The 27,494-nt window shown below is 50.2% G+C and overlaps 1 protein-coding gene across 1 annotated transcript in view; it reads right to left on the bottom strand.

The window, feature by feature from the left end:
* Positions 1-1,631: 1,631 nt before the first annotated feature.
* The window catches only part of PPP2R1B (protein phosphatase 2 scaffold subunit Abeta), a 206,360-nt gene continuing 180,497 nt past the window's right edge, over positions 1,632-27,494 (bottom strand). The window contains exons 15-17 of the mRNA XM_085645800.1: positions 3,772-3,914; positions 3,179-3,270; positions 1,632-2,646 (exon numbers count right to left, since the gene is read on the bottom strand). Of these exons, the coding sequence (XP_085501926.1) occupies positions 2,630-2,646; positions 3,179-3,270; positions 3,772-3,914 (252 nt within the window). The 3' untranslated portion in view covers positions 1,632-2,629. The remainder of the gene's footprint in view (positions 2,647-3,178; positions 3,271-3,771; positions 3,915-27,494) is intronic.

A 27,494-nucleotide genomic window follows, 5' to 3' on the forward strand; every position in this document is an offset into this window, starting at 1 on the left:
GACCCTCTGCGCCGGTGTGATCGCCTCCACGTCGGAGTAGTCTGCCTCGGAAGCGCTGACGACATCGTCCTCCTGTTCGGTGTGCTGCTGTCCCGAAGCTCCGGTGTCTTCTCCGAAGATGTCAGGTGGAGCCGAGGTCGATGAGTGCGCCATGGTGCGTCGAGCTTGTCGATCCCGAATAGTCTTTTTCGATCGAAAAGACTTGCAGGCGGGGCAGTCTCGGGCCTCGTGTTTGGGAGAGAGGCAGAGGTTGCACACCTTATGGAGATCGGTGTGGGGAAATTTAGACCCACATTTTGGGCACTTCTTGAAGGGAGTCCTTTCCATCGGCCGAGACCGGAGTCGAGATAGGCCCGAAGAGAGAGATGAAGAAGCCGATTTCGTCTGAAGAATCTCAATGGACGAGGATTTTTCGTCGAAGGTCGAACTGGAAGGGTTCGAAGCCGGAGCACGAAGTATTACATCCGAGCCCGATGGCGGAAAAAAACAATCTGAGGATGGAGCCGAAGCCCATGCGCAGTACGGACCGAAGGAGGAGTCACCGTGACTTCCAAAGACTGTCCAAGAAGAAAAACAAACTGCAAACATCCGGGCCCAACACCAGATGGCGATCTATGCACAGTGTATAATCTGCAGCTCATATGCCTCGAACATAGTGTTTTTTGTAGGTATTTATTTTTAAAACCTGAAAAATACTAAAAATTGTGCTTCTTGCGAGTGACTCTCCATGCAGTCATTCACAAATTTCAGGCCAACAACTGACCAGATGGATAGCACAAAGCTTTAAAAAAAATTAAACAAAATTCATTAAAGCATTTTTGTATATAATAATGTGGGTATAGAGTTTTGATAGATTTGGCGGCCTTTTTTGCTAAAACTCGATAGGCATCAAAGTACGAGTGTATGTTTATCAGTTAAATAAACGGGGCCCTATACCATTTTATGTCTGCTTATTATCAAAACACAATAAATATGGATAAATACCAAAAAGATGGCCAAAAAATAAAATATGGAAAAATAGACTCAAATGTTATAAGAATAAATACCATGAAATAGGGAACCCTACTCATAATGTACGTGGTGGCTTACTTCATCCCTCAAATTATACTGTACATTTAATAGGTGGATTGGATTTTACATACTTTCTGGGAAAGAAACATTTGTTATCAATTACATACACTTCGATCGGTCTCTTAAAGAACCATGTGAAAATCTAAAATAAAAAAAAATTGTCAATCATACTTGCACATCTTACATTGATCTCCACAGATTGTGTGAAAGCATTACCCTTTGACCTCAAAGGGCAACCACCCTCAGGAAAAATGGAGAAGAGGTATAATAAGGTCCAATGGATGCTTGTGCTTACGATGGGCCGCAATTGTAAGTCAAGGCTGGTTTAGAAAAACATTAGGTTCTACTTACTTGCATCTTGAAAATCTACACAATGACAGGGGACTGACTCCACACGGAGTGCGCGAATTTAGGTGACATTCAATACAAAACTTTCAGATCAGTACATAAATATCAAAACTATGACAACGTTTGTGTTCACCAAAGCAAGTCAAGAAACTTCAGAAAAACTGTTTGGCAAGTGTTCATCAAAAAAACATTAAAAAAGAGATGACTCAATATTTACATACGCAATGGCAATTTTATTCCATATATTAATCAAAAACCTACTGAACCAATTGACTTTAGATTTGCTAAGGGTCCCCAACACAGCTTTCCCTCATCTAGAGTTTGATACATGTGTTACTGTGGGATTTTCTGAGAACACAGACAATAGTCATGCCCGCATGAAAGAAAAAAAAAAAAAGGACAAGGGGCTGGCAATACTATGGGTCCATCGAATGTTAGGGTGAAAAAGAAAAGGTAATTTAAGGACCCATCCCTTTCTGGAAAGAAAGAGAAAAGAAAAGTAGAGTGCTGCCACCATATAAAAACATTTGGCACAGTACAGAGATCTAAATGACACAACCTTAAAGTATTGTTCAATGAGTATTTAAAACAAGTCCAAACAATTCACATTAATTGCATGAAATGAACTTATACTGAGCTACCTAAAGACTGGATAATTTATCTTCTTTTTAGGGGAAATTAGGCTTTTCTACTCCAACTTAACCAGCTACAAACCCAGGGATAGGCCAAGATGTTTAATAAAGGAGTCTAATTATCACCTTAAAGAGCTAGAGGATGAATTCGTTCTTTAGTGTGTTGGGCATGATGGTTAACTGAAAATGGCAATATAAAAAAAAAGCCAATAAAACTGCAACTCATAATATACATACATGCACCTGTCACTATTTCTCGTTCACCTGAATGCTTCAACAACACGCCACCTATTACTCTCCAGCAAGAACTACAGGTTAGCATACAGTACGCGGTTGAAGATTCATGGTGGCAGAGCTGCACATGATCGTAAGAGCATAAATAAATGTTTCTAAAAAAAGTCTTTAGAAGAACAGCATCATTGGGAATAGAGTTCTTCTAACAGTAGTTGCCATTTGTTTTCATGAGAGGGGGTTTGGGGGAGGGCAGGGGGTTGGTGGTAGTGAGTCACACGTTTCAGTCTTCTTCAGAAATCCTCAACAGGTTTGGAATCAGAAGATGCAACTGCCCGTCCCATCTGTTACGCCAAAACAAGAACTAGAAAGAACAAAAATAATTAGTCAAATTTGAAAAAGCTTAAGCACCAATTACTCAAGCTCAATAAACAGGCAGAGTGACAATTAAACACAGCATTTGAATATGAAAAGGTACAGGTCAAAGAGGTAAATGGTTCATAGTACAAAACTTTAGAAAGGTCGGAAAGCGCCAACAATGTATAAATTGCTCTGCAAAAATACGTCCCAACATCTTGTGTTCTGAATAATCGTGCTGCACAAATACCAGTTTTTTTTGTTGTTTGTTTTTTAAGTCAGTGGAAGAGCTTTTATACATCAATGAAGAGATGGAGTAAGGTGGGAAAACAAGGAAAGAGCGGAATTTTACCACTTGAGCATTAGAGCAGCTAGTTAAACAAACCGTTTCCTACCACCTGACAGGGAGCAAAGTTATTTAATCACAAACAAATTCACGAAGACAGTTAAAGTGCCCATGTCGAGATAGAAGATGTGAAAATGTGTTATTTTATAGGTTATTGTACTGGTGCATCTTTAGAGCTATGTAGAGTACTTACCACTCATTGCTTCTTGCGCAAAGTATTTGACATCCATGTCCTCGTCCTGCCCCAACTTCTGCAGCACTGGTTTCACCTCTGCCTGCAGTGTACTGTTACAGTAGACACAAACCACAATAATGACAACTTACCACACAGAAAGGCAGAGTACAAAGATGCAGTTAAACACAAAAACAAGGTATAACATCTCAACCTGGCTGCTTATAATGGCAAGAGATCGATTTTTGAGAAAATCAGCAATGTCAAAAAATTCTAATGCAGAAAAAAGTGTGTACTGTTTAAAGACTAATAGTTTCATAAAAGTAAAAAAAAAAATCACGCATGGCAGGTAGGGTGCAATGTTTTAATGGTTTCATATAGGGAACAAAAATACCTGCACAACATTAAAGAACAGCTTTAGAGGGTGGCAAACGCTCCCCAAAAATGCATCCGACAGCAACCAAGATGGTTACATACTGATGCCCCTAAAATGATGATTTGTTGGCTTTTCATATGATCTCTGAACCCCCTCCCCAACCCACAAAAAAACCAACAACTAAAAACATGGAAGTCAACCTGAAGAAACATGGATCTCTGTTCAGTGGAAAGGTTACCTGCCATCTAGTACTGGCCCGATTTTCTGAAGCGATTTGGCCACGTTGAAGCGAACATTTGCTACCTGGTCTTCAGCCATTTTCAAAACAATGGGCAGCATCAGCTTGGTGGTTATGTCCTGTCCACAAGTTTCAGACAGTGCCTAAAGAAGATATCGGTGAAAGGTTACAGAGTGGCCCCCACACTGGATGAAAATGAAGACAGTCCAACTCATTGAAATGGATTTTTAAAAAGCAGCATAATTCTTCCCCCAATACACCTAGCAGTTGGTGCCCCTCTCCCCATGTTTACATTGCAATCTCAAGAGACACAATGTGCAGTTACCTCCCAGTACGACAGATGCAGACAATTGCTCTAACTTTACTGACTCAGATTCACATCAGCCATCAAATCAGAGATTTTGGTTTAAAGACTTAGTCATCACAACTGAACAAGGTTCTCTGTGGTTCACCATTAGCTACATTTCATTTTACAATAGAGGCGACCAAATGAATGCCTAAACACAAATTAAGCTCACCAACTGCTTCCAACATAATTAAGTTAGGGACACCACAACTCTGTTACATCCACCAGAATACCAGCCCATAACATTTCAGCTTTGCAACCAAGCTACTAATTTCCAACTAAGACAGTGCTTAATTTGAGAAAGGAGTGCCAATGCCGTACGTTCTGCTAAGCAGGCCGCGGCCAATGCTATTAGAAAGTGCCTCTTGATATGGTTAGCTCCCACTATTTGCCTGGTACTGGTATGTTTTCAATTGTATTGCGCAGGGTCCCATCAAACCAGGTTGCCAGTGCTTCTTCCCTCAAAACTATTCCACAATTGGCATTTCAGGCCCCCTGCAAGTCCCTAGTAAATGGTACCCGGGTACCTAGGGCATTGGGACTGAAGAGGGAACCCTAGGGACCCCTCACATGCCACACAGACTGCCATTGCAGCATGCGTGGCCTGGTGCAGACAAAACCGAAAAAGTTGACATGGCACACTGCCTCTGCGCCATGTCAACTAGCAGTGCCTAAGTATAGCTAAGTTATCCCTCTAGCAGGCTTTCCAGCCCCAAGGCAGGGTGCACTAAACTATAGGTGTGGGCATATCTTCATGAGACGATATGCCCCTCACAATATTTAAGGCCATTCTTAGAATATTGCAAGTGTCAGGGAAGCCATAGAGAGTACATGGGCAGGAAACTCGACAACTCTAGTTCCCCAGCCCCGTGATTGCTTCTGAGTTTGGTGCCAAACTACTCCAATAAACACACACTAATGCCAATGTGGGATTTATACATGTACATGAACCATGTACACCCAGAGGGCACCTCAGAGGTGCCCACTGAAAACCTACCAACCTTGGTGTGGTACGACTTGCTGTAGGCAGCCTGCCCCCACAGACATGTTTCTGGACCCATGGGTCGAGAGCCTCTGCTTTTTGGGTCCAGAAACAATGCACAGCCTGGGCAGAGGTGTCACACCTCCTCTCTCAGGATGTGCCCAGTGCTAGAGAGGGAAGCTTCAAAGGCCTGCCGCCTTTGTTATGGGACTCTCAGCCTATGCTGCTAGCAGCAGATCGCAGCCCCCGGTTTACACCCCTATTTTGGGAGGGATAACTTAGAATAGGTGTGCCCACCTCTGCCAACTCCACTGCTAAGGTGAGAGGCGCGGTGAAGCACATCTTCAAGTCCCTGCCATCTTGAAGATGGCAAGAACCCCTCCAATCAGGGATAGGTCTATGCCCACTCCCACAGCAGGATGTCATAATTGAATTTAGGTGTCCCCCAGACCTGCCGACCTAAGAAAAAGGATGATGAAGACACCATACAGCGAAGCCTGAAGACGACTGATTTGGATCCAGCTCTACCTGCCTGTCTCCAGCTTCCAAGCACCTGCAAAACAAGAGGACGCCTGTCCTGCAGCCAATAACTTCCAGAACCCGAGGGAGACTACCTCCTCTTTGACAAAGAACTAGAACTCCAGAGAACATCTGATCCGTCCCCAAGAAAACTAGACAAAGGACTATGGTGCCCTCTGGATCTGAGACTCCTGCCCACTGTGCAACAGAGCTGTAATTTACACTACAGGCAGATCTAAATAATCAATATTTTGATAGGCCTTAGAGGATACGGTTGAATCTAGGTGAATTATCTTAGAAAGGTCAGCCTTAATGGAAGAGGAAACCTCACAGACATTGGCATGCTTCATCATAGGAATCTTCTCCCCACCCCGTTAGGACAGTGCCACCGAGGCGGACTCAACCTCCTCGAAGACTAACGGTAGGAGGGAGTTCTTGAATAAATCTTACTGGACAACAAGGGGGATCCAGGTGGAAAAGAACAAGTTACTTAACTTCGGAAACAATGTATCTGTAAGAAACATTAGTTAGTCCGATTCCTCACCTTAGAATATACCCAGGCGTCAGGCTGGATCCGGAAAGATTTTTGTAGCAATACCCCTTGCGCGTCGCTAGGTGTCGTCTGCGGCTCCGCGTCCGTCGTTGGCGTCTTCCGTCGGAATGACGTCGTCTGAAAGGGAGAACCTTATCCCTAGATGTTGGTTCGCAGAACGGGGAGGCTGGGTGGGTCGGTGAGGAATCTAACTAACTAATGTTTCTTACAGATACATCGTTACCGAAGGTAAGTAACTTGTTCATCTGAAAGAAACACGTTAGTTAGATTCCTCACCTTAAAATAGATACCCCAGCAATACCAACCCCAGAGCTGGGCCTGCGAACCAAGATCACACCAGAAAGTCCTGGAGAACAGAACGGCCAAAGTGGCCATCTCTCCGGACTTGGCTGTCCAGGTATTAGTGCTTGGCGAATGTGTGCAGTGAAGCCCACGTCGCCGCCTGACAGATGTCCTGCAAGGGGACTCCCCGTCCCAGGGCAGTTGTCGCCACTGTGGCCCGGGTGAAATGGGCTCGCAGCCCAACAGGAGGGACCTTTTTCGCCAAAGAATAGCAGAGTTTAATACACAACACGACCCATCGCGAGATGGTCCGCTTGTGCACAGCTTTACCCTTCTTCGCACCTACATATCCAACAAATAGTTTGTCGTCCACCCGGAACTGGTTTGTGCGGGCCAAATAAAATGACAGCGTGTGAGAAAGTGGCTCTGTATATACTGTTCCCTAATAGGTACAGGGTGTACAGAGTCCACAGTCCCCCAGAGGCTGATAGAGGTCAAAGTTAGGTATGACCTTACTCTCAAAAGTGGTAGCTTGGTCGAGCAGTAAGGCAGTACCAGAGGACAGTGTAAAGCATTTATTGTACACACTCAGTCAGCAAATGGTTTCACACACAATAACTGAACTCTAGGCCAATGGTTTATATATATATAAAATATATGCTTGTTTTATTTTTAGAACCACAAAGGGGGTAAAAATATACTTTCTCAGAATGAGAGGTTGAATATAAATACTTTTGTCTTAAGCAATAAATTTGTGTAAACAATCACAGTTGGTTGCAATAAACAATCCTATTTCCTAAACATAACAATGCATTGAGCTCAATGGTAAATTCAGGTTATTTGTAATAAATTACTTTTCAGATTACTTTTGGAATTCCAGGTCTGGCTCCTAGAACCAGCCTGGGGTCAGTATTCAGAATCAAGTGATGAAAGTCGACTTAATAACTGTAATGATTTTTAAATAATATTTAGCTATTTCAAAAGTTAGCACTTAGAAAATATTTCAAAGAAAACATTCAATGGATCTCTATGGCAAGAAATTCAAATTGCAGGTAGAGTACTTTATCGTTACTTTAGTAATCCAGGACTGGGTACCTAGACCCAGGACTGGGGTCCTTATCAAAAGCAGGTAAGTAATTTCGTTTGCAGAAATGGTACGATTTTAAAAGAATATTTCAAATTTGCAAAAATAGACACTTAGAAGAAATTTCACAGAAAAGCAGACAATGGTTTCCTAGGGGAGAAAAATGAGTTAGAGGTAAGTATAGTTGTGAACACTTTTCAGGGTCAGGGCTGGGCACCAAGATCCAGCACTGGGAGCTCACCTAGGAGCAGGTGAGTAAATTCGTTTTTGTCACTTGGCTGATTTTTGGTGAATTTTTGCAGTTTTGAAAAGTTCACACTTAGAAGATTTTTGAAGAAAAAGCCAGTCAATGTTACCCTATGAGGAAAATGAAGTTAGCGGTTTAAGGGTAAGTACTCGACTGGCAGAGTTGAAATTCCGGGCATGGACTCAGGGGTCCCCCAGTGTTAGGTAGGTACAGTTGGTTCACCCTCAGCGGTTTCAGGACGGCCGGGTGCAGAGAGAGTTAGGCCCAATGTTATCCTATGAGGGATAGGGGGGCCTTGGTTGGTGGCTGCTGTCTGGCAAGCCACGCGGCTGTGGGAGCTGGGCTCCTGCTCACTTACTCAGGGCAAGTGGGGAAGTAGGTTAGTGTAGAGAGGGCACTGCCAGGGCCACTCGGGCGGCTGGGTGCAGGGTGCTTTTGAGCCTTCGGGCGCTCAATGGAAATCAATGGGAATGTTCCAGTTTGGAAAAAGGCTGCAGGCTCGAGGATGAGGATGTTTCAGGTAACACCACCACTTCGAGAGGTAAGTTGGGTAGTTGTAGGTTAGGTGGGTACCCCGGGATTGGGCACAGGGGGCCGCAGGGCGCCGGGGTGCCTTTTGACGTCGGGAATCTTACCCTCTGGTTGATCGCGGTTGGGGTGGCACTTGGTTCTGAGGCTGCAGGCTTCCTCCGGGATGTCGAGGGGGGTCCTTGGGTGCCGGACTCGGGGTCACAGTCGCCATGGGGTCGTCCTCAGGGTCTTTGTCCACTCCAGCACTGGCCAGGCTTGGCTGGTGCAGAGTGTGTTGGGTCCGCGGTTCCGGGCTGCTGCCAGGGGTTAAAAATAGGTTTCTTGAGTAGAGCCTCTACTCATGGGAGTCCCAGGGGCTTAGAGCCAAAAGGTAGCCAGATCCTCTGGGGTTGGTGAGGTTGCTGGCCACGAGAGATGCCGCGCTGGTGCAGGTTCGAGAGTCGACAGGCCGGTGGGGCTGGGGCCTAAGCAGTTGGTGTCTTCTCTTTTTAGCAGCTGCAGGGCAGGTCTTTGTTCTTCTTGCTCTTATGTAATTTTCTATCTGGAATCTACGGGAGGAAGGTTCAGGGTGCCCCTAAATACTAAATTTAGGGGCGTTACAAGTAGGTGAAGGCCAGGGACCAATGGGTCCCTGTCCTGGGGTGGGTACACCCCCTATCCTGCCTCTCTCCTGTGGGAGGGGGGCAGTAGCCTAATCCTGATAGGGTAGGGCCTCCCATCTTCAAGATGGCGAGAGCCCGGGGATGTGTTTCACCTCGCCTCCCCCACCTGAGGGGTGGGGTGGGCAGGTTGGCACATCCCCTGTCCTTGTATGGGGTTTCCGGCCAAGCTTCCCGCCAGAGTGAGGGGTTGCAGTGGCCTGGGGAAACTCCAAATGGCGGTATGCCTTTGAAGCTTCCCTTTGCTCATCCTGGGGGAGGAGATTTCTCACCTCACCCAGGATGTGCATTGTTGCAGGCCTCGGAGAGCAGGGGCTCTCCCACCCAGGGGTCCAGCAACGTGTCTGCTGTGTGGCAGCCTGGGCAGCCTCAGAGCAGACGTGAATTGTAGGTTAGCTGTGAGGGGGCATCTCTAAGATGCCCTCTGGGGTGCTTAGTACATTAAATCCCACACTGGCATCAGTGTGGGTTTAATGTGCTGAGAAGTTTGATACCAAACTTCCCAGTCTTCAATGTTGCCATTATGGTGCTGTGGAGCTCGTGTTTGACGAGCTCTCAGCACCATGTACTCTTAAATGGCAGCACTGCACTTACAGTGCCCAGGAATGGACCCGGGTACTGTAGGGGCACAGGGCTCCTGCTCCTGTGCCCACACCATAGGCGTAAGGCACCCAGCCAGAGGGGTGACTGACATATGCCTTGGCAGTGTAGGTGATGGGCATGGCACAGATGTGTGCCATGTCGACTCTTTGTTTTGTCCTGCACCCAGACACCCAGCCTGCAAGGCAGTGTGTGTGTGTGTAAGGGTACAGGGCCTCTGAGGGTGGCACAATGAGTGCTGCAGCCCTTAGAGGCCTTCCCTGGCCACAAGGCCCTGGGTACCTAGGGTACCATTTACCAGGGGCTGACATGTGGCTAGGGTTTGCCAATTTGGAGTTTGTGTGGTTTAAGGAAGGAACATAGGCCCTGGGCACCTGATTGGCAGGAACCCAGGGTACACTCAATCAAAGTACATTCAGCAATTTAGCAAAAAGTGGGGGCATACCATGCAAGAAAGATGGCACTTTCTCACACAGCGCACGTTTTGGGTCCAGACGGTGCAGCCTCTCTTCATCTTTTGAAGGATGCGGAGGCGGAAAGAAAGTGGGCCGCGTGACAGATTGCCCGATGTGAAAGGGAGTCACGACTTTAGGAAGGAAAGAAGGACAGGTCCGGAGGACAACCTTATCCGGATGAACCGAAAGGAAGGGAGGCTTAGCTGACAGAGCCTGGAGCTCACTCACCCACCTAGCGGAGGTGATAGCCACCAGGAAGGCAGTTTTCAGAGTCAGTAGACGAAGTGGACAGTTATGAAGGGGCTCAAAGGGAGCGCACATCAGAAAAGTAAGAACAAGGTTCAAGTCCCACTGAGGCATTACGAATGGAACAGGAGGGAACATATGAGTAATGCCCTTGAGAAAACGGGAGACAGCAGGGGACTTGAAAAGAGAAGGCTGATCAGGAAGCCTTAAGAAAGCAGAGATTGCAGCAAGATAACCCTTCAAGGTGCCCAGAGCAGAGCCCTGCTGGGCCAAAGAAAGAAGAAAGAGGAGAACCTCAGAAAGAGGGGCAGAAAGGGGATCCACAGCCTTTGCTGTGCACCATGCCACAAATTTGTTCCACCGGCAGGCGTATACCGTCTTTGTGGAGGGACGCCTGGCTGCCAGAATGACATCACAGACTTCAGGAGGCAAGTCAAATGGCATCAACTGCCGCCGCTCAATCTCCACGCATGGAGGTGGAGGCTGGACAGGTTCGGGTGGAGGACCGTCCCCTGCTGCTGCGACAGAAGGTCCTCCTGAAGAGGCAGTCGTATCGGGGGATCGATGGACATACTGAGTAGCTCGGGATACCAGTACCTTCATGCCCAATCCGGAGCCACCAAGATGACTTGGGCCCGGTCGAGCCTGATCTTCTTCAGCACTCTGGGCATAAGTGGTATAGGAGGAAAGGCGTACAACAGACCGCAACTCCACTCGCGACGAAAAGCGTCTGAGCGAGTGCCGCCTTGGTAATTCCAACGCGCAGAACTGCTGACATTGCGCGTTCTCTTCGGTGGCGAATAGATCTAACCAAGGCTCTCCCCACTGCAGAAAGAGACCTTGCGCCACGTCCGAGTTCAGACGCCATTCGTGATCCATCATGCACCGGCAGCTGAGTTAGTCTGCTCTGGCATTCAGAGAGCCCGCCAGATGTTGAACCACCAGGGTGATGCCCTGATGGTCCAGCCATGTCCAAAGGCGCAGAGCCTCCTGACAAAGGGTCCACGACCCCACCCCGCCCTGTTTGTTGCAATACCACATGGCAGTGGTGTTGTCTGTGAACACCTGCACGACACTTGCCCGGACAGAGGGAAGGAAGGCTTTCAGTGCAAGTTGGATCGCCCTCAGCTCCAAGAGGTTGATATGGAGCAGAGTCTCCGCCGGAAACCAGAGTCCTCTGATCTCCGCCTCTCCCATATGGCCCCCCCATCCCAGGAGGGACGCATCCGTCACTACGACATGCTACGGTTGGGGTAGGGAGAGGGATCTGCCGCTGACCCAATCACGATTCGTGAGCCACCACTGCAGCTGGTTCGCCGTGCCCTCCGAGATCAGGAAATGGTCGGACAGGTTGCCACGATGCTGGGCCCACTGAAAGTTCAGGTCCCACTGCAGAGCCCGCATCCGCCACCTGGCGTGAGGTACCAACAGGATGCAGGAGGCCATCAGCCCCAGAACCAACCTGACCGAAACCCAGGACAAAGGCCGGAAGATGGAAAGCAGGGCCTGAATGTCCCGGACCCGCTGTTCCGGCGGATTGACCCAGAACTGAGCCGAATCGAGAACCGCTCCGATGAAAAGGAGCTTCTGGGAGGGACTCAAGTGCGACTTCGGCACATTGATGGAGAACCCCAGCAAGTGCAGGAGGTCGGCCGTAGTCTGGAGGTGGGAGACGACTTGCTGGGGCGAGCCCGCCTTCAACAGCCAGTTGTCGAGATAGGGGAAGACTGGAACCCCCGATCTGCGCAGATGAGCTGCGACCACCGCCAATCACTTTCGTGAACACCCGAGGGGCACTGGTGAGGCCGAAAGGGAGCACGGTGAACTGAAAGTGCTCCTGACCCACCGTGAACCGCAGGTAACGCCGGTGGGCCGGCAGGACGGGGATGTGAAAATAAGCGTCCTGCAAGTCCAACGCTACCATCCAGTCTCCAGGGCAGCCAGAACCTGAGCTAAAGTGAGCATCTTGAATCGGTCCTTCCGGAGGAAAGCGTTGACACTCCTGAGGTCCAAGATCGGGCGTAGGCCCCCTTTGCACTTCTTGGGAACCAGAAAGTAATTGGAATAACAACCACGACCTACTTCTGGACCAGGAACGCGCTCGACGGCCTCTTTGGCCAAGAGGGCCGAAACTTCCTCTCGTAGAAGATGCAAATGATCGCCCGACTTACGGTGGTTCAGCGGTGGCATGGCTGGAGGAGTCGTTTCGAAGTGGAGGGAGTAGCCCCTTCGAACGATTTGCAGCACCCACCTGTCCGACGTGATGGAGTGCCAGTGGAGCAGGTGATGGCAAACTCTACCGCCCACTGGCGTTGAATGGGCCTGAAAGCTCGGACTAGGAGGGCTGAGGCGGATGCTGCCGGGGTGGATGTGGACTGACCGGCACGTTGACCTCCAGTACCGGCACGGCGGAATCCACGTCCGCGACCACGTGCAGGTTGGTTCTGCGGCCGGTGGCTGGGCGGACGTGAGGAGGCGCCCCTTCCTTGGCCACGAAAGGCGGAAGTTTGCGGCCGCGGGGCCGAAAGACCCAAGGACTTGGCCGTGGCCTGGGAGTCCTTGAACCGAGCCAGCGCACTGTCCGCCTTCTCACCAAAAAGGCGAGTGCCATCAAAGGGCATGTCCATGAGGGAACTCTGGACATCCCCCGAAAATGACGTGGACCTCAGCCAGGCGTGACGCCGAAGCGCCACCGTGGTGGAAATCGCCCAACTCAGCGAGTCCGTGGTGTCAAGTCCACACCGTATGGCATGCCGCGCTGCATCTCGACCGTCAGCAAGAGCTTGAGCGAGTCGTGTCCGGGCCTCCACCGGACACAAGGGCAGCACGTCCTCCACCGCATCCCACAGAGTGGGAATAACGGTCCAACAGGCAAGCGGTATTTAAGGACCGCAGTCCCAAACTCAGGGACGAGAACAGTTTCTTGCCAAACTGCTCCAACCTCTTCGATTCCCGATCCGGAGGAGCGGACGGGAAGGAGGATTGGGAGGTTGAGGCCTGGATAACCAGACTCTCGGGGGTGAGGTGTTGGGAGAGGAAACTGGGGTCGCCCGGTGCAGGACAGTGGCGCCGGGCAACGTTCCGGTCCACAGGAGGGACTGTGGAGGGCTTGGACCAAGTGCCCTGCAAAACGTCAATGAGGGCCTCATTAAACTGCAGCAGAGGCTCAGTGGAGCTTGCTGTTGAAGGACCTCAGTGAGGACATTAGTCCTCACGGCCACAGCAGGCAACTCCAGCCCTAGGGCTTCAGCCGCCTTGCGCAGCACCACTGAGAAGGCTGCACCCTCCTCCGAGGCCACAGTCGGAGGAGAGATGAAACCAGCGGCCGGGGAGGTATCCAGACCGCTGGCATCCCCAATTCCTCTGCCCAGTCCTGAGAAATTTGGGCCTGAGCGGCCAAAGGGTCATCATACCCCTCCCAGTCGCCCTCGTCATCCGATTCCCGATAAACAGGAGGAACGATCGGAGCCGGGCCGGCGTCTGGCCCGGACCGGGGCTAAACTGGGGATGGCGTTGGAGGTGGAACCAGTGTCGGCGCAGGAGTCGTCGTGAGGTCGACCGGCGCAGACCGACATCCAGGCCTGGATCCCTCGGAGACCTGCGGCATTGGGGCCGGAGCCGCCGGCACGCGAGGTTGCCCAGTCGAGCCCACGGGGCCCGAAGGCGTGCCGGCAGGCGTCGACGGCGGAGTCAGGCCCCTCATGGCTGAGAGGAAGGAACTGACCTCCGGCGGAGTCGCATCAGTCCCAGGGACCGGCGGGTATGGGGACGGACGCGGCTCCTGCGGCTCCGACGGAGCCGCGGGGTGGGACCACTCTGACCCTCGGCTGAGTCGCGCGACCAGCGAGGGGAGTCCGGAGAGCGATGTCGTCTCTTGGACTTCTTGGAGTGCTTCGACTTACCCGAAGACCCCGACGAGCGATGACGATGGCTGTGGCTCCGCGATCGGTCCTTGGACCTCCTCCAGGACCGGGACCGAGATCGGCGCGGAGCCGAGTGCCGAAGCTCGAGAAGCTTACGGGACCGCTCCCGCCTAGCTTTCGATGTCAAGGCCTGACAGTCGGGGCACGACTCCGCGTCGCGGTCGGCCCCCAGGCAGTAAAGGCACCGGCGATGGTGATCTGTCACCGACATCAGGCGTCACAGGCCTTAAAACCAGGCATCCTACCGGCACCAGAGTCAAGTCGATAGACCAAAAAGTTAGTAAAAAAATGACTAAGGGTAAGCTCTTCCCGGATCGGCGTGGAAAAAAGAAGAACTGACGTCAGCGCGCGAGGGCGGCGTTTAAGTACTCCGACTAAGTCATTCCGGTGCACGACGCCAACGACGGACGCGGAGCCGCAGACTACGCCTAGCAACGCACAAGGGGTATTGCTACAAAAATCTTTCCGGATCCAGCCTGACGCCTGGGGATATTCTAAGGTGAGGAATCTAACTAACGTGTTTCTTTCAGATAGCAAAAATACCTTTGTGTGCCAATAACAACTTTAATATACTGGACACTAGGTATGATTAAAAATTAACATAAATGGGTTAGGAGATCAATGCCTCTCACCCATACATCTGTTTGCCAACATGTGTCTGCCCAACTACATTAGCCTTAACGGTATGGGGAATTAGTCAGGGCATGTGGATCCGTAGTGTAGGTGAAATAGGATGCGTTATCCTCAAGATAGACACACCTATATTGAGAAGGAATTCATGTGTTTGAAACCAATTAGTTTTTTGTATAGTTGGGACCTATCCAACCGACTACTCCGTGATGGCTTGATGCCCTAGATTTTAGGGGCAACGTACAAGTTGCTTAACTTCGGTAACGATGTATCTGGTAGAGACTATTCTAGCCGCAGATTCCTTCACCTAGAATTATCCCCAGGCGCTAGACTGGATCCGGAAACTTTTTGCCACAGCATTCCTGCGCACCGGGGGCGGGGCGACATCACGCGACTCCACCCAGGCGTCGTCCGCGTAAGTGACGTTAGCAAGGTCACATAAGATCCGCCCCGCCCACGTCAGTTTTCTTTGGAGAACCTTACCGCACCACAACGCGGAACCACCAGATAAACTGTGGGAGCATGTGAACAGTGTGCGAAAAGCAGAAAAAGTGGAAAGGAACTGTGACTAACACCACCAGGGTATTGAAAACACCGCAGACCCCAAGGGCAGGGAAAGACGAAAAAGCAGAAACCTGCGCAGCCACCCTGCCTGCACATAGGCAACCTTCCATTCCTGTGCCCCGAAGGGAAGAACAGGCATAAAAGTCAAGGCACACGTAGGAAGCCCACCCCCCATCATCCTGAGCAAGGAAGGGGACCAGACAGACAGGGACAACAAGCCACCCCAACCTGGAGGACAACCACGCACAAAGGCAAGACATGGCCAGAGGACCCTCAAACCAGAAGATAGCAGTGGAAGGAGGGGAGGGAGGACAAGGATAGAAGCAATCCCCCCCCAAACCTGAGGTAGCAGGGCACTGGCGCACCGAAACCCCATCCTCCAAAGAACGAAGGGAGGAATGAACCACCCCCAGATGGAGCCACCCATCAATAACAAGGAAGGCACTCACAGGAAACACAGTCCCCCCACCGGGAGGCGAGTACCGAAGACCAACCTAAGGGTCCTCGCAGAACAGGGGAGGAAGGGCGGGCCGTGAAGGAATCTGCGTCTAGAATCGTCTCTACCAGATACATCTTTACCGAAGATAAGTAACTCGTACATCTGATAGAGACTACTAGCCGCAGATTCCTTCACGAAGAATAGATACCCTAGCAATACCCCCTGGGAAGGAGGGTCTGCGCAAGGACCCCACCAGCCAATGCAGAACAGAGGGCCCCACAGGGGACCAGCTCTGTGGATCAGGTAGAGCCTCACCCCTGCCAGGCTAAGGGAACCCCCACAAGCAGAACCCCACCGACCCCAAGGGGATGTAGGAGGGAAAGAAGGCTGAAGCAGCTTCTACACTCACAGCAGAGGAGGCAAGGGCTGAGAGGCCGAAGCACCCCATTCCCCCACAAGGCAACATAGCTTCCACCGAATGCCAAGACAGGAAGAAGCCTAGAGAGCCCAAGGAAACTAGGGAGAAGAAGGCGAACCCACTCCCGATGGAGAGCAGCCTACCAGCCAGAACAATGCCGGCAGTCAAGGCCAGAAGCAAGAAGAACAGCTCGAGGCCCCAGGAAGGCCAAGTAGGCAACGCCTGGCAAAGGAGAACAGAGGGACATCCCAGACCGCAGAACGGGAGCAAGGAGAGGCCCGGGCCACCACCACGAGTGGCCGCACACACTACCTCAGGAAGCAAAAGCAACCTACGTAATCACCATGGAGAACAGGTACCCGAAGGCGACCAGAACCCTCCGGCAGAGTGCAAGCCATATGACAGCTACCATAACCCCACATAGGGCACGTGAAGTCCCAATATATGGGAACCCTCTTTGGAAGAACTTCCGAAGCAGAGAAATTAAAAAGAACCACGGGGAATAAAAGCATCCCTGCTACAGGCTTGACAGCAGCCCAAGCACAGTAGAAGGCCCAATCTCAGGGCCAAGTTTGCGCAACAACTCCTGCAGAACTCACACAACAACAAAAGGGCCGTCCAGCAGCCAACAATGCCAAGTCCCAAGGAAGGACAAAAACGGCCAGAAAAACACACTCCATAACCGCCAGCCTAAGAAGGCCAAAAAGCAACCCTAACTCAGAAGTCACAGAGGAGTGAATGGAGATGGAGGAGGAGGACGGAGCCCTGCCAAGAGCCTCTGGAAGGCGGAGTCGGCCGGGGCATGAAACAGACTGCCATCAAATGGGAGATCAATGAGCCTCTCCCGAATATTTTCGGGTAAGACGCCGTCCCGAAGCCAAGCATGGCGACGGAGGGCGACTGAGGAAGCCATGGCTTGGCCCAGCGCCTCAGACGTCCAGAGCGGAGAGGAGAATAAACGCCGCAAGCTCTCGGCCATCCAATGTGTGGAGCCGCAAATCCACCTGAGCAGACTCCTGGGACGCTGCAGACCCCAGAGACTCAGCCGAGTCCCACAAACAGGAGGAGGCCCTAGCCAGCACACACAGGGTGTTAAGGGCCCGCAGGGCCACGCTGGTCGAGGCGAAAATGTTGGGTCTAAGTGTCCAGCCAGCAGGCCTCACTGGACGGCGGAGCCAACGGGGTGGCAGGGAGGGAAAAGCAGTCCTCAGAAGGGGACTGGCGGCTGAGGGGTGAATGGACAGGCACGCGGCGTCGGAAGGTGCCGATGCAGAAGATGCGGAGGGACCAGGTCCCCGGAGGCAGGACGCCTCCAAGCCCTGGTCAAGGCAGAAAGGAGCGAACCCTCGAAGGGAAGAACAATAGTTACTTACCTGTAATCTGTGGTTCTCCAGTATTGGTGTCTTTCATAGATTCACATGCCTGAATCATTCCCCGTCGTCGGAGTGGGAGTCCCACGGTACATAAAAAAGCAATAATTATGCATATACCAAACGAAAAACCTTGGTAACCTGAACCAGGAAGTAAAGTAGCCTAAGCTACAAGGGAAAAAACTTCCACAGCTATGACTATCACTGTCATTATATACAGTCCAAACTGCAGCCAATCAGGCGACAGCACCCACCAGAATGTTCTCCTCAGAGGCTAAGGCTCTCAGATTTTCTCGCACAGGAGTGAAGTAATATACCATAGCCTAAAAAGCCTCTGAGGGGAGGTGGGCGGGTTGCATGTGAATCTATGAAAGACACCAATACTGGAGAACCACAGATTACAGGTAAGTAACTATTGTTCTTCTCCAGTATTTGGGGTGTCTTTCATAGATTCACATGCCTGAATCAGAGTAGATAGCAGTACATAACCTTTTGCTCATAAGACGCCACCTTATATATATATATATATATATATATATATATATACATATACACATTATGAAACAGTATAACCATACAGAAATACACATGTGTTTCAATTTATGCAAAACAATTTCACATCACAAAAAGCGTCTTATAAAAGCATAGCGGAGGAGGGAGAACAGAGGCTCACCTTATTTGAAAAGATTACGTAGAACAGCTTGTCCCACTGAACCATCCGCATCACTTGCAGCTTCCAAACAGTAGTGTCTGGTAAACGTATGGCAGCTGGACCATGTTGCCGCTTTACAGATCTGGTGAAGAGGCACACCGGCGAAAAGAGCTGTAGATGACAAGATTGCTCTCGTAGAGTGTGCTCTTGGGGTCGCTTGTAGTGGTCTTCCAGCTTGATCATGGCATAAACAAATTGCAGCTGAGATCCAACGAGCTATGGTTGGCTTTGATACTGAATGGCCTTGACGTGGTCTGCCATAAGCTACCAAGAGCTGGTCCGATTTGCGCAGCGGTGCTGTACGTTGTAAGTAAAACTTCAGACATCTCCTGATGTCTAGGGAATGCAAGGCCCTTTCTGCAGCTGTTTGCGGATTTGGAAAGAACGTTCTCAAAACTATGGGTTCATTAAGATGGAAATCCGTCGGGACCTTTGGCATAAATTTTGGATTAGTGCGCAGCACCACAGACTCAGATGTGAATTGCAGAAAGGGTGGATGAATAGTGAACGCTTGAAGGTCACTAACCCTTCTTGTAGAAGTTAGAGCCAATAATAAAGAAACCTTCCAAGAAAGGAACTTTAGATCCGCCTTGTGGATAGGCTCGAAAGGATGCCTCATTAGTTGTGAAAGCACTATATTAAGGTGCCAAGAAGGAGGCGGACGCCGAATAGGCGGAAACATCCTAAATAGCCCCTTAAAAAATTGCTGGATGACTCTGTTGGAATAGAGAGAGTTAGTACCATCCTGTCGGAATCTTGAAATTGCAGCCAAGAACACCTTCAAAGTAGAGTGGGAAAGACCAGACCTCGCCAATTGTAGAAAGAAAGGTAGAAGTTGTTCCAGCTTTGCGTGGATCGGATGGAGATTAACGGATTGACACCACATGCAAAACCTCTACCACTTTAGTTTGTAGGTCTTAACAGTTGCTGGTGCTCCAGCATTGGCCAAAATCTCTTGGCAGTCTGGCGGGATATCTAGGTGTGCAAATTCAAGCTGTTGAGGAGCCATGCCGCTAATCTCAGCGATGCTGGGTCCGGATGACAAATTTGACCGTTCTGAAGGGTCAGAAGATGTGGAATTGGTCGAAATTGTATGGACTCGGCCTCCGAGAGGAGGAGAAGTTCTGTGAACCAGTACTGGCGGGGCCACCTGGGAGCAATTAAGATTATGCGGCAAGGCTGTTGTTTGATCTTGCGCAGAACTCTTGGAACCAACGGGATCGGTGGAAAGGCGTAAGCAAATATTTGCGACCAATTCATCGAAAAGGCATTCCCCAGCGAGTCCTTGTGGGGAGCCCAGCTTGCGAAGAATGGGCATTTGCGGTTCTGGCTGGTCGCAAAGAGGTCTATATCGGGATGCCCCCATTCGTGAAACACTTTGTCTAGGAATGGTTGGTGTAACTCCCATTCGTGATTCGACGTTGTGGTCCTGCTGAGGGAATCCGCCAGAACATTGATTCCCGGGACGTGAATGGCTTTGAGGTTGATCTTGTGGCGGATCGCCCAATCCCAAATCTCTTGCGCTTGCTGGGATAGGAGGGCCGACCTCGTCCCGCCTGGTTTGTTCACGTAATGCATACTTGTAGTGTTGTCTGTTCTTACAAGTATGCATGCTCCTAGGATGATGGTCTGGAAGGATTTTAGAGCCAGGAATATGGCTCGCAGTTCTAGCAGGTTGATAGGCCACTTTCTTTGTTCTAGAGTCCACCTGCCATTGATTGTCATTCCTTGAAGGTGCGCTCCCCAACCCTCGAGGGATGAGTCTGTGGTGACTGTGAACTCCGGCATTTCGACCAGAAATGGGCAACCCTCTTTCAAGTGGTCCATCTGACTCCACCATTGAAAGGCCTCACGCATTCGCGGGGTGATGTGAATGAGATCCTCGAATGACCCTGTGATCTGAAGCCATTGCAAATTGAGTTCCTCCTGCAACGGTCTCATTCTGTACCGACAGTTGGGAATGAGATGAATGCAAGACGAAATCATCCCTAGGAAGGATTTGTATACACGGACTGAAACGCACTCTTGATTTTAGAGAGCGCGCAAGATTGCATATTTTGGTTTGCCTTTCTTTTGATACAAAGGCTTTGACCAGATCCGTGTTAAACGTCGCTCCTAGAAACGTTCTTCTTTGCGAAGGAATTAGATGTGATTTCTCCAGATTTGTTGATAGAGCCAGGGATTGGAAGAGTAAAAGGCATTTCTGAACATGCTCGGATGCTACCTTGGCGGAACTCGCCTTGATAAGACAGTCGTCCAGGTACGGGAATATCTGAACTCCCTGCAGACGGAGATGCGCAGTCACTGGCGCTATGACCTTTGTGAAGACTCTGGGTGCAGAACGGAGTCCAAATGGGAGGACTTTGAATTGGAAATCCCTGCCAGCCACTCTGAACCGTAGATATTTTCTGTGCCTTGGTAGGATTGGTACGTGAAAATAGGCGCCCTGCAGGTAGAGGGTGGCCATGTAATCTCCCATCGAAAGCAACTGCAGAATTTCTTGGAGCGTCAACATCCGGAACGACATTTTCTTTAGGAATTGGTTGAGGGCACGAAGGTCGAGAATTGGACGCCACTCTCCTGATTTTTTCCGGATGAGGAAAAATCTTGAGTAAAAGCCCGTTCCCTTTTGTAAGAGAGGGACTTTTTCTATTGCTCCTTTTTGAATCATCAAATTTATTTGGGAAAAAAGCTCCTTGAGATGAGCAGGGGGTGGACCTTTGGGAGGAGAATTTGGCGGAATCTTTGTGAATTCCAGAGCATGTCCTCTGGATATTTTATCTAACACCCACTTGTCTGAGGTAATCTTGGACCAATTTGAATAAAAGTGGGATATTTGACCTCCGATTCTTGTACGTGGGAACGGTAGAGATGGTGGTAGGTGGCTGAACTCATTGCTTCTTACCGGACTCTCGTCCGCGAAAGGACTGCTTCTTACGCGACTGCGAATATTGTTGATTTCGCTGTCCGTAATACTGCTGGCGATAATTCTGAGATCTTTGGTTATACTGAGAGGTTTGAAAGGAACGCTGCTGGTTATTACCTCCCCTGCTAGAGAAGGATCCACGTCCTCTGGCTCCGCAGAAGGTAGATTTTCGGAATTGCAAACTACCCAGGGACCTTGCCGTCTCCGTATCCTTCTTTATTGCCTGTAGCGCTTCATCTACATGTGCACCGAACAAGGATTCGCCATCAAATGGCATGTCTATAATTTTAGACTGCACCTCCTGGCGAAACGATGTGGACTTCAGCCAGCCCTGCCTTCTCAGCACTGCGGCTCCTGCCAGCTGCCTGAAACCAGTTGATGCCACATCCACTGCTGCGTCGATGATCTCCGCAGACGCATACTCTCCTTCCTGCAGGATCTTTATAGCCTCGGATTTTGAAGGCTCCGGTAACATGTTGAGGAAAGGAGAGATGTCGGACCACATCTGGCGGTCGTATCGCCCTAAAATCGCCAGGGAGTTTGCAGCCCGAACTGTGGTGGCTGCCATCGTAGACACTTTCTTTCCTATTGCGTCCAACCTTCTACCATCTCTATCAGGTGGAGCTGATATGGGTGTTGAGGGATTTCTAGCCCGTCTCTGAGCTGCTTGTGCTATAACCGAGTCTGCCTTAGGTTGACCAATGAGGCATGCTGGTGAATTACTTGGGGCTCTATATTTCTTGTCCAGCCTTGGTAACACTGCTGGAAGAGAATTAGGGGTAGCCATCAGTCTCAATCCCTCTTTCCAAATAAAGTCAATGATTGGGATTGCCCGAACCTGCTTCCTTGGTTGGTCCTTGAAGTCATATAGGAAGCAGTCATCTTCCTTTGTTTCCATGGGAATCAGGAATCTCTTGGTCGCTCTTTCCATTAGTGAATGGAAATTCCCAATGTCCACCGGGGGAGAGTCCACCGGAGCTGGAGCACTTGGAGAAGGAGTTTGTACTTGGTAATTATCCCACTCCGACATGATAGATTGATCATCTACCTCTCCTTCCTCCCTTTCATCGTCTGAAACCTGCAATTGCCGAGATGGCAACGGAGAAGGTGGTCTTGATGACTGGAGCGACGACAACTGTACTCGTGGTCTGGGCGTAGCCGGAAGAGATTCCGCCGTTTCCGAAGGAGGAAAACGTCTATAGTAATCTTGCAACATATACTGCAGATTATCAAGTAGTTCCAACGGCATTTGACCAGACGGCACTGGTGCAGGTGGTGTTGGCTGTGGTTCCATATTAGGATGTTCGTATTGTTCATCCTCATCTTGATATTTGATGAGAAGCTCTGATGGACTCCTTACAGTCCGAAATCTCTCATCTTCTTCAGAGTCGTTATCCTCCGATTGTAAAAGTTGTGCCGGTAATTTTAGAGGCGATATAGCCTCTAAAGACGATCCTCTACGCTGTAGAAGCGTAGATGCTGGTGACCTTTGATCAGACACGACAGACGAAGGAGTCGCAGTCCATACCTGCATATCCATGCAGGTAGATAGTGAAGGTGGTAACACTCGTGTCGACGGAACGAATCCTGACGTTACAGCCGATGACGAGGCTGTTTGTCGACGAGATGGCATCCGTCGACGATGGGACAATCTTCGTCGACGATGGTGCCGTCGGCGAGGTTGTCTTCGTCGACGAGGTCGTCTCCGTCGACGAGGGTGTCTTTGACGACGAGGTCGTCTCCGTCGACGAGGGTGTCTTTGATGACGAGGGCGTCTTCGACGACGTCGACGCGCCCATCTTCGTCGACGGGGCTTTCTTCGTCGACGAGGTATTCGTCGACGATGCAACTGTCGACGGTGCCACAATCTTCGTTGACGGAGTAGACGTCGACGAAGTAGTCGACGGAGCCAGCTTCTTGATTCTTACCGTCGACGGAACGGAGACGAGAGATGACACTTCCCTCGTCGACGAGATGGGTTTTACACTCACCGAAACCAGCGTCGACGGCGATGAAGCTGATGACATTATCATTGTAGGTCTCGGCGACGAGAATGTAATCGTCGACGTTGAAATCGCGTCGACGATAATAACTGTCGACGCTACTGCCGTCGACGGCGCCGTCGACGACAGCAATCTCACCTGAGGTGATTTCTTGTCAGGAAAACTCTTAGCTGGCTGGGTTTTTCCTGTTTTCCCAGGGGGCGTAGAGGGCTTGGATCCTGAAGGTGGAGATGTCTTCTTAGATGAAGACGAAGACTGCCCCTTAACAGACTGGGCTCTCCGCGACACCTTTGCCCCAGTAGAAGAAGATTCTTCCTCAGCCACCCTTTTTGTGGACGAGATAGAGGATCCAGAGGCAGTTTCTATCTCTGATAAAGGAGCATCTTTATCCTTAAGCTTCTGTAGCCACAGAAGAAGGCGTCCTCTCTATCTCTTAAGGTCTTCTGAGAGAAGGTACGGCAAATCTTGCACTCCTTCACCTCATGATCAGGATAGAGGCAATAGATGCATTTTTTGTGAGGGTCTTCAGAAAAAAGCCTAAGCTTTCCGCAGGACTCACAAGATCTGAAGAGTGATTTCTTTGTAGTTGACATCCTAGAAGTTGTAGAAACAGCAGAAAAACTTGAAGAACTGAGCAGAGCTCAGGGAGACTCCCTTCACACGACATGCGGTAGAAAATGTGACAGCCTGAGCCTCTGAGGAGAACATTCTGGTGGGTGCTGTCGCCTGATTGGCTGCAGTTTGGACTGTATATAATGACAGTGATAGTCATAGCTGTGGAAGTTTTTTCCCTTGTAGCTTAGGCTACTTTACTTCCTGGTTCAGGTTACCAAGGTTTTTCGTTTGGTATATGCATAATTATTGCTTTTTTATGTACCGTGGGACTCCCACTCCGACGACGGGGAATGATTCAGGCATGTGAATCTATGAAAGACAAACCAAATACTGGAGAAGTAAGATTTCCCCCCCACCAGAGCCCTGGTGGAGGACCTCCAACAGATGGTCCGCCGGAAAGTGAGCCACAGGGTCACCCATGCAGAGGATTCCCACAGCCGTGGACAGCGTGTGGGCGAAAGCCGCACCCACATCCGTAGGGCCCCGCGGTGGAGAAAGCACCTCCTCTGTGGGCGACAGCTGCAAACTAAGGCAGCCGTCCCCTAAGCCAAGCGGGGCGAGCCACGGGTTTCCCATTGGTTATAATGGCGCAAGTCGCGGTTAGATTTTTACAGTTCTAGGGTACTTCTAGGAAGACAAGCAAGCCACTTACAAGTATTTCGAGAGCCAACACACACTTGGGAAGCGGAGTGCACGAGTTACCTCACCCAGTAAAGCCGGGTGCATAGGTGTCGGGTCGCGTCGCTGTTTTCTATGGAGACCAAAGAAGACTAGCGGCTTGCGTCGTCTGAAGAAGTGTCCGGTGGAATCCGAAGGTGGACTCAAGATGGAGGAGACCTGAAAATTGAAGGGACAGTGCTCAAACTTGCTTGCCAGTGACCGGTTGCCAGCAAGATGGATGACCACAGATGTCGCGTCGATTCAGGTTGTCGATGGTGTTTTGACACTTCGCTCACGAGGTCCAGGAGAGATCGACGATGACCAGCAGCTGGATTTGGAGTGTCCCACGACGTCTGCAGTGATGGCGGTGTCGGCAACCGGATTGGAGCCAACAAGCCTTGGCAAATGCAAGTCTCGTGTAGACTGAAGAAGGTCGATGGTGCAAACCAGCAAGGTCTGAGGGACTCACCCAGCGAGGGCGAGTGAGGGTAGGCCCGGAGCAACCAGGAGAGCCCTTTGAGTCGTTGAGAAAGTCTTCGGGGGACCCACTAGCCAATGGGCAAGTGATCGCTAAGACGCAGCCACAGGAAATGCTTTACAGGAGCCCACGGTCACTCGGGACGGGGTAGGCCGCTGATTTTTGGTGCAAGACCTGCTGGGGGCTTGGGCCACAAATGGTCCAATGCACAAGTTCGTAGAACGTTGTTTAGGGTTTGCACTCGAAAATAGTGCACGGTTTCCAGGTATTGCAGTTCCTAGTCACTCGAGGGGCCCAGACGCCACAGCTTCGCTGGGGACTCAAAATGGCAGTCGGAGATCAGGAAATCCACTTCTGGGAGTCGCAGGGACTTCGTACTCCGGCAGGAAAGTTTGCAACCATTGATTAAGGTTTTTGGTGCCTGCCAAGCAGGGGAGTCATTCCTTGACTCCAAGGGAGATTCTTCTGTCTTTCAAAGGTAGTGGAACGTCGAAGGGCCAGGATTCTTCTTTGTAGAGCATCGTCCAAGGTTATCTGATTTGTAAGGGCAATGCTTGCTATCTTATAGTGAAGATAGGGGAGGGACTAGCTCTAGGACCACTCCTTTAGGAGAGTCAGGGGAGGGGGTGGTTACACCCACTTCCCTTTGTCCAGTTTCGCACCAGAGCAGGGACAGGTAGCCCCTGAACCGGTTTGAGCTGGCATATGCACAGAGGAGCCTACTGCTCCCCCAGTGCAGGACTTCAAGGCACTCTAGGAGTGCCCCACCCAGCTCCAATACACTAAATCCTGTCTGGAAGGTGGTGACACCTCCCTGTGACAGGATGCCTTTTGATGGGCCTCCTCCACTGCGAGTTTCAGTCAGCAGCAGGAGGGCAGCCCAGTGTCTGTGCTGGTGGCATCCATTTTGTGATGCCAGGGCTCTATAGGATTTCTATCGTTTTACATGTCGTCCCCTCTAGAAGGGTGGGATCATGCTCCCACATCATGGACTGATGTGGGGGTATGATTCAAAGTTGTTTGACACCAAACACGACATGTTTTGATGCAGTCATTCCAAAGTTAGCATTTTAATGTACCTAAGAGTATATGGTTTAACCGCATCCACAAACAGCCATAGAGAATAGCCTCTGGTAGCTGCAGAGGAGCCCTGCTCAGGCAGAGGCACCCCCTCACATTATAAACCAAGCACCCTGCCCTCAGGATTGATAGGGCCTGCCATAGGGGTGGCTGATAGGTTTATATGTGTGTGTATGGTGAGATATAGGAACCTATATCTCTGTGAGGAGTGCTAACACTACCTCACACAGGCTACAGTAGCAGGCCTGTGGTGTCAGATTGCGTCTGCTTCCCAGGGGTGACATAATACATGCTTCAGCCCCTGGTAGGCCTGTGAAGTACCAATGCCCTAGGTACCTAAGGTACCATATACTAGGGGCTCATAAGATACCACAGTATCCAATCACTAGTGCATCTAATATGCACACCAAGTCGTTTAGAGAGAACAGAGAGACTGGGGCCCCGATTAGCAGGGAGCCAGACTATAGCCAGAAACCAGTGTATACATCAGAAAAAAAGTGGGGGCAACATTAGTGCAGATCCTACTCTCCTACAGAACGGATCCGCGTTGCACGCGGAAAAGGAAAAAAAACTGACGTGGGCGCGCCGGGGCGGGTCTTATGTGACCTTGCTGACGTCACGTACGCGGACGACGCCTGGATGGAGTTGCGTGATGTTGCGCAGGGATGCTGTGGCAAAAAGTTTCCGGATCCAGTCTCACGCCTGGGGATAATTCTACGTGAAGGAATCTGCAGCTAGTAGTCTCCATCAGATCGGAATCTCGGTCACAGAGGGGGTGGTGTCCTTTGAAGTCACACATTCATCAAAAGGTACGCCACTCAGTTCTACCTTAGCTGGTCCCGTTCTGTGCCGCTGTGAACAAAATATGGTTCCTATAATTATCAGCCCCCGTACCTTTGTGTTAAACTCATACAAATACAGAGCCAGCTTCCTACAGTGCCAAAAACCAAGGCTGCGTAGTTTGGAATCCTTCTCATTCCTCCTTAAATCGACAACCAGAAACTCTTGCCCCTTTACCTCTCTTGCAGGTTCTGGCTTTCTCCCTTTGTGACTATATTCAGTCTGTATCCTTGTTGCCCCCAAAAATGAATGCATGTGGGCCCCACCAGCAAACACCGGCTGAAATTACGCACTATACTAAGTTAGAACTAAGAGGACTGTGGCAAACAAAAAGGCAACATTAACAGTATGCCATTGCATGCCTCCAAAGGCCATCTTCAGAAGTGACAGATGACAATGCTAAGAATTCACACTCCAGGCAAGGAGCTGGACACCAAGTACAGTGATGTTTTAAGGTATGGGCAAAGGGGGCTCTGGCTCAGGCTCCCAGTCTTTTAAAGGGCCTCTGATACAGCCAGCTCTGTTCTACAGAGTTTTGCCCAGATTACCTTGAATAATTCT

Source organism: Triturus cristatus, chromosome 3_1 (assembly GCF_964204655.1).
Source record: "Triturus cristatus chromosome 3_1, aTriCri1.1, whole genome shotgun sequence".
In the NCBI taxonomy this organism is placed as follows: Eukaryota; Metazoa; Chordata; class Amphibia; order Caudata; family Salamandridae; genus Triturus; species Triturus cristatus.